Source organism: Gymnoscopelus braueri (assembly GCF_963280865.1).
Source record: "Gymnoscopelus braueri genome assembly, chromosome: 13".
Taxonomy (NCBI): domain Eukaryota; kingdom Metazoa; phylum Chordata; class Actinopteri; order Myctophiformes; family Myctophidae; genus Gymnoscopelus; species Gymnoscopelus braueri.
The window spans coordinates 40,334,903-40,342,552 of record NC_137615.1 but is presented as its reverse complement, the minus strand read 5'-3'; the positions used below and the strand labels follow the sequence as shown (position 1 = coordinate 40,342,552).

At 41.0% G+C, this 7,650-nt stretch overlaps 1 protein-coding gene across 3 annotated transcripts; it reads right to left on the bottom strand.

The window, feature by feature from the left end:
• Positions 1-325: 325 nt before the first annotated feature.
• On the bottom strand, positions 326-6,840 carry LOC308097818 (uncharacterized protein). Of its 3 annotated transcripts, XM_080445895.1 has the most exons (6): positions 6,802-6,840; positions 6,649-6,718; positions 3,850-3,878; positions 1,610-1,801; positions 1,280-1,519; positions 326-613 (listed from the first exon to the last, which is right to left on the bottom strand). In XM_080445895.1, exons 2-6 carry the CDS (start codon positions 6,699-6,701, stop codon positions 501-503), a joined length of 627 nt encoding a protein of 208 aa, XP_080302021.1. In that variant the 5' UTR covers positions 6,702-6,718; positions 6,802-6,840; the 3' UTR covers positions 326-500. The 3 variants fall into 3 exon arrangements, with proteins under 3 accessions (XP_080302021.1, XP_080302020.1, XP_080302022.1); XM_080445894.1 differs by having other exon boundaries at positions 6,649-6,803; XM_080445896.1 differs by lacking the exon at positions 326-613 and having other exon boundaries at positions 950-1,519; positions 6,649-6,803.
• Positions 6,841-7,650: the final 810 nt, after the last annotated feature.

The following is a 7,650-nucleotide window of genomic DNA, read 5'->3' as shown; positions in this document are numbered from 1 at the left end:
TAACATTTTGAGACACGTCGACCACTTTAACAACTGATCATAATCCTAACCCTTGAGGCTTGTCTGGCTTCCATTCCTATTTCACTATTTTCAGTTCAACAAAAACAGTATAAACCTATTATTACCTATTATTTCCAAATTATAATTATCTTATTTGAGTTGTATTTTCTTGAAGGCAGAAGATACAGAAAGATACAGAAAATGATACAGAAAATGAAGTTGTTCAAAAGTGAGTAACTATCAAACATCGACCAATCAGGAGGGCACACCAATAAATGACAAGTATCCTCTTTTTATGATTTATTTAAGGTTTTATGGATGGTGTCTACTCAAGAACTCTACAAGTGGAAATTGATGTCACATAGAAGCACCATATCAGAGACGTGGACTGAAGGATCCAACCCAAGGCACAGCTAGGAAGAGGGTGCAGCAACACTGCAGAGCTTCAGGAGTGGAGGACGGCGATCCAGGAGTCCCGAGTTGGTGGCGGCTATTCTCTGCTAGTATTGCGTGACATCACATATCCAAGCAAAAGTACAGATACAGGAAAAGACAGAAAACAAAGAACGCAAAGAAATATAACACAAAACCGAAAGCACACAAAACAAACACACTGTAACAAAAATATAGAAAAGAAAGAAAAAGAAAAGAAAGGGGGAAAATGGAGAGAAAAGGAAGGAAATTTAATAATGGTTGAAGGTCATGGTGTAACAGTCAAATAATTACATAGGTTAAGGTCAGTACCAACTCAAAAGGAGTGAGCTAGAGGTATTATAGTGTGTGTGTGTGTGTGTGTGTGTGTGTGTGTGTGTGTGTGTGTGTGTGTGTGTGTGTGTGTGTGTGTGTGTGTGTGTGTGTGTGTGTGTGTGTGTGTGTGTGTGTGTGTGTGTGTGTGTGTGTGTGTGTCCGTCACAGCACAACTCGATCAAGCGGTCTCAAACCTGGCATGTGCGTCTCATTTGACCCTACAGTAGATAATTATGAAACTAGATGACAAGGGCTGACCCCAAGTTGCAGTAATTAATTATTGGGTGAAAATACATGGAGCAATACAAATTAGAATACTGCCGAGATGAATCCCTCTACGAAAATGCATTGCAATGTTTGGAATGTCAGCTATTCTAGGGCTACCTCACACCTAGGACTCATTATGCTAGGGTGGGATGGCTCAGGGTAGAGGACAGAGTACAACAACTTGCAATGGGCCTGGTTTTCAATACTCAAGGGACCAGTGCCCATGTACCTATCAAACTACTTCAAAAGAGTCAAAGACACCCACAGGCACGACGCCAGAAGTACCACCGCTGATCTTGTTGTCCAACAGCCCTCTTGACTTCATTAAAGGCGTTCTCATTGTGGGTGCAGTCCAGTAATTTGCCATCCCAGAACAGACAGTCGACAGTGAGTATGACATCATGTTCACTCGTCATATTTCTCCTCACAAGTCTACTGCTATCTGCTAGATGAGCTTCAACATTCCGTTTCTCATGCATCACCACCAGAATCACTTTTTTACCACCTTTCAAGAGAGAGGAAATGAATTAATCCATTAATATGGATGGATGAATTACACATGAATTGATTCAACAACAACAAGAGGATTTCTCACTCGGAATCATTCCCATTGCCTCCTCTACATTTGTTCCAACTCGTGAGGTGATTGGGCAGAAAGCCAGGATGTAGTCACTCTGGTGATCAGATGTCTTCTCAATCTGTCCGATATTTCTGAGTTTTTTCTTGAATTGTTCATGGGCACCACCAGTCTCTCCAGTCACAATGGTGGAGAAATTGAAGAGCTGCCCTGTAATCAAGATAGAGATGTGTATAAGGCTGTATTGGCTGTATTGTATTGTACAGTGAACTAGAAGTTCGGGCCGCGTCTAGCGTGACGCGTCGTCCACTTCGCATCGCAGATCCACCTTACAGCCACCTCACAGTGTGAGAGACAGTATTGTGTGAAAGTAGGGCAAAGTCGCTTATGATTTTCAGACATGGCAACGCTGTGGTGAAAAGTAAGGCAAATGCGCGTATAATCAGAAGACATGGCAATGCTGAGTGTCCTGTGCTCCCCTCTTTCCGCGGACCCCTTGGAGTCTTGGGACACCCGCGAAACATAATATATAACATCATTAATACAATATTTATTATTATTTATTTAGTATAAGATATAATATACATATTATTGTAATGTCTAATATTATGATATCTAACAGTTTATTGCAATAATAATTTTAATGTGTAATTTATTTATATATAATAAACATTATATAATCTATAAAAATATCCATATTCATATGTATATTATTTATATAGATCCACCGTCTCTCTCCCTCTCTCTCTATGTTGTTTTTTCATAAACCTGGTTGCTTGTTTCTCGCGCACAATCTGGTAACACAGAAAGTTGGGAGACAATTGTGTCTGGCTCTCTCTCACACTCACACACACACACAGACACCCCCCCCCACACACACACACACACACACACACACACACACACACACACACAGTAAGGCGGTAGCTTGTTTACTACGTGACGTTGTGGCTAATGGTGGTGAGGCAATAGATTAGCGTTATTGTTATTATTATTACGTCGTGCCCCCCCCCCATACCGCACGCGGTCTGTCGCGTGCGGAACCCCCCCCCACGCGCACACGCACACGCACACACACACACACACACACACATCGCACGCGAGGCAAAATCTGTGTCTGTCTCTCTCTCTGTGTTTCTCTTTCGCTCCCCCGCCTCCCCGTGTTTCTCTGTCATAGGCCAGTGTTGCCATGTCCTGTTATTGTAAGCAACTTGTAAGCGACTTTGAGCGAGCAGGAACGGAGTAAAATGCCTGTCTTGGAGGCTTTGTTTAGACGCTGGTGTGGGTAAAAATGTTTTGTTTGGCACGAAAATGACGGACATATCAGTGTGAGTGTGGTGGGAATACGGACTTTGCCGCGGTGACTGCGACGACGTAATGTGTAAGTACTCTTCGACATTTTTGTCTAACGCTAAACGGTGCTAAAGGGTCTCCCCTTCCGGTGTCCCCTTCCCCACAGGCTAATGTGTGGGGAATTTGTGTTGGACGGATTTAATTATGGTCCGAGGAGACAAATGTGTGTTGAGCAATGAAAAGTGGACGAATAACTGCGTGAATGAATTGCGCACGTTGTGGCTGGTGTTGTAGTGACATGTGATATGTTGTTGTCGTTATTTCGCCGAAACAAATGAAGTGGCATCAGTGACACCACCGGAAGACAGCAGATCTCTCTAATGTATACTAGATACAACTGACCCAACATTGAAAGCAGTGGACTGTGAGAAAATGTGAAGATAAACACACAAAACTAACTAATCCTATATTAAAATTGGCTAATGGGTTGGGGGCGGGCCGGCCGGCAGACCACCATCGTACAGTCGTACAATGGTGTATAAATTAGGCTACAGTAGCCTTTCCAGACATGCTTCCACCTGTCCAACCCATTCAACACTTACAAATCTAGCCAATCTTTCATCATCATCCCAATAAGAAACTTGCAACTACACACAATTCAGAAACCACATCTTACTTGACTGCACAGTTACTGAAAAAAAGTCTGAAAAAATGTGCACTTGAATATAACCTGTCACCCCCAAAGCTACATTGTAGGCACCCATATTACATGCAACCACTATTAAGAGCAACATGATATTTATAATAGTTAAGAGCAGTATGTCTAAATCAATCTGTTCTGTCTGTCTCCAAACTACGGTATTTACAGTGACATTGTGAAACTTTTGCTATATCATTTCTTCTTAATGTTTTGCAAGTTTGTTGAGTAAGTACAGTGAAAGTGTTGTGGCACATAATGTTCTTACCATGTGTTGTTTTCTTCTCTAATGTGCCTCTGAGGAACAGAGAGATTCAGAAAATAGCATCAGATGAAATTACACCAAAAAGCAAGTCACATTATCATGTAGGGTCTTAAATAATGAGTAGGGTTGTTGTTGATCAGAATACGGTTGTTGTTTTTGTTTTCTAATGGTCATCATAGGCCTACCCTATCACTGGGGGAGACTTACAAGTCTCTGCCATAGACACCAGGAGCACATCAGCATGGATCACGAGGGTGTCTCACACTTACCCACATGGATGTACTAAAGAAAGATGTAGTGGTGGAAGGTACTGGCAAGTAGGGTTGGTGTGATATTCATATTTTCTCACCAAATAATACATGCATGTCAAGAACACCACCGGCAATACTGGTAACACCAGATGTGCATGCGCCATGCGCAAAGCCTACTTAAGGTACTTTTCCTAGGCCTTCAGGTGGCGGCCTATTCAGGGCCATGCATGTCATGAACATCGGCAATGCATGGCCATCATACAAGTTCTTATGACCTCCTCTCTCCTGCTACTTCCCATACCATAACTTCTGTTCTCATCCACTTCTCTTTGAATTTGATACAGATGCCTTCCTTCTCCTCTTCCATCCCAACATTACTGCCATTATTCTTCCATATTATGGCTTTTGCACACTTTCTGACGGGTCGAGTTGGCTAGTCAGGGACTTATACTGGCTAAGCGGCACAAAAGTGTCATGACGCTTTGCCAAATGGTGAAGCCGGGGGTTTAGGTTGGCTAATCAGGGAAGCTGATGCATATGATCTCACAAACAAACAGAGAAGACTCACGGTCAGACAGATACAGATGTTTATGGTTTTTCAGTTATTGGAAACCATTGGTCCATATGAGACTAGTTTGAGTGTAATTCTATCACTGCATCCAAGTCCACATACGGTAACATTGGGCTAATACGATTCGGGAAATTCGGGAAAGGTGTCTGAGTTTTTTAATGTGGTGGTTAATTGTGCAACTGAAAATAGCAACTCCAAGCACACGCTTTTTATGGAGGCTCAGTTTTGTGCGTTTACTCTTGTGTACTTCATATTCGATGAGCTGATTATCTGTGTGTGTGTGTGTGTGTGTGTGTGTGTGTGTGTGTGTGTGTGTGTGTGTGTGTGTGTGTGTGTGTGTGTGTGTGTGCGTGCGTGCGTGCGTGCGTGCGTGCGTGCGTGCGTGCGTGCGTGCGTGCGTGCGTGCGTGCGTGCGTGCGTGCGTGCGTAAGCGCGCACGAGTGTGTGTGTGTGTGTGTGTGCGCATGTGTGTGCCTGCGTGTGCTTATGTATATAATGTATATATATAATAATAATATATCTTATGTATATAATGTTTCATAAACATACTTATAATGCATTATAATCTACTTATAACACTGAATAATTTTGTTATAAGAACTCATTAATACTCATAATGCTTTATAACAATAATCATTATGCTTTATAATAATCAACACATTATGAAACATTTTATAATTACTTATAAGGTACAAGTATTATAATAATACTTCATAATTACTGTTCACTCACAGACATTTTGTTTTGGCCTGGATCTATTTATTATAATTCTCACAGTTGTACATTATAATAATTATATAATGCATTATAAGCACCGTTATTATAAGTGGTCACTGTGTGCTTTAAGTAAAGTAAAACAAATAATATTCAATGTATGCAAGAAAAACTAAAAGGTTCTGCCTACACCTTCAGGAATGTAATTACGTTACTTAAAGCACCCAGTGACTAAGTACAGTATAGTGACTTTTAATCAAGGGCGCCGATACTGTGGGTGCCTCGGGGCTAAAGTACCCACTGTGCTTGACCAGCACCCACTGGGTGCTGGTCAAAAAGAAGGAAAAAAATAGTTTTTTCTTTTCAAAATCTGATCGCCTGTTTCAGATCGCCACTGAATAAACCAAATTAACCGAAATAAAGTTACAAAACCCCCCCCCCCCAAAAGTAAATTATCCGCCCAAAACCCGAAGCGCGTGCGCGAACGGGGCACACATGCACGCGTGCCAGCTTGCGCACCCACTAGAGCTTATAAATATCGGCGCCCCTGCTTTTAATCACACTATAATGCATTATAACAGTGATTATAATACATAATAACATTATTATAATGTATTACAATACACTATGATCCTCCTTGAAAAAAATGCAAGTGTCCAGCAACTATGAAATATACATGACCTTATACTGTAAGTCATATGATTATAATACATTATGATTTTTAGTTCTTATAACTATAATCTATAAGCACATTATAATGTCATATAAGTATGTTTATAATGCATTATAAACTTGGATGCATAGCAAGTGCTACTGAATATTCCACTATAGTAGCCTAACCTGTGTTACTGTATGCATGTTCCACAGAACATTAACATTCTGCATTTAGTGTAGCCTCATGTCATGAACATCGGGAATCCATGGCCATGTAAATTGTCACATTGTTATGTCAGATTGGGAATACAGAATGAGTTTTAAAAATGTTTTATAGACACGTGGTCTTGTCTGCACCCATAATTTAATTAGCCAACGTTACTTTTTGACTCTATCTGAACTGGCACCTCAGTGTCAGTTCAACGCTGCAAAATAAATCATCCATTATGGGCAATGATGCTGTTACACCTTTTTAAGGCAATCGATGCAGTTTCGTACATGCATATCAAAAAGGCTTGGGACCTGCGCTCATAAAGGCTTGCGAACTGTGCTCTCTCAAAAAATATGACTACATGAAAGTCTACTTGAAAAAGCCTAAAGATTTTGACTCACCCGGTCGACTCATCCATTGTTGGTGTTGACATGTTTAGAGAGGGTGTGTCCATGTCCAACTACTGTAGGCCTTCATAAGTGTTGGACAAAAATCAATTTGTTTGAATGGGAAAATGCCATTTAGCAAGACATGTTTTATTGTCCGATACATACCAGTTAAGTCTGACGAATGTAAGGAGAACTCATACTTTCACATGCTTCTAGTCAAATCTGCACACACCCACTCCCTGTTACTGGTTACTGCTCTCAATCACTCTGCTCTCGCCGCCTGCTACCAAATTATACATTTGATTTATCCTGTAAATCAGGTGCTTTCAAGATTTAAAGACGAGTGTGTCTTTGCAATAATGAAAATTAGGCTGTCATTTAGTCTACCTTAAAGTATTTGTGTAAAATATTTTTGGGTTTGATATAGAATATTTCTTTAAGACATTGTACTGCATGGTTCAACTACTGATTTAATTTTAAGAGACATAATTTTTGATATGATAAAAATTACATTGTAAAATGTTTATGTTTGAAACGTTTTATTTTACATGGAACATTTTATTCACAAGTAGGGCTACAAGTACTTGTCAACCAGGGGCCTGTTCCTCAAAAGGTGAATTAAAAAAGCCTGGCCTTAAGCCAAATACAGGCTTGACAAAGTCGGGTCCGAAAAGCCTCGTTTATTCCGTTCCTCAGACGCCAAGCCAGGCTGAAAAGGAGCAACTTTGTCGAGCTAGGCTATGTCAAGCCAGGCTGTGTCCAGCCAGGATAATGAAGCCAGGCTGAATGGGCGGCGATTCGCCGGCGACGTATTTCTATAAAAGACCATGAACTCGAGCGCAGATTCCTTGAACTTGACCAATCACGGAGTCCAAAACCAGAGCAGCGTTCTTCTCTGTGGCTGAATAGCAGCACTGCAGCAGCTCATGAAATCATACAAGGAAGTAAAATGTATTTAAGCAAGAAAGGAAACGCGACCGCAATAAATAGATCCAGGGAGAAAGCATGGCAAAG

Bases quoted from the DNA above. Each gene is read 5' to 3' on its own strand.
- LOC308097818 (XM_080445895.1), bottom strand. From the start codon at position 6,701: ATGGACACACCCTCTCTAAACATGTCAACACCAACAATGGATGAGTCG. The intron at 1,802-3,849 runs GTAAGAACATTA...TCTTGATTACAG, and splicing joins AGAGAAGAAAACAACACATG to GGCAGCTCTTCAATTTCTCC. The intron at 614-1,279 runs GTGGGTGTCTTT...TTTTTGTTACAG, and splicing joins GTACTTCTGGCGTCGTGCCT to TGTGTTTGTTTTGTGTGCTT.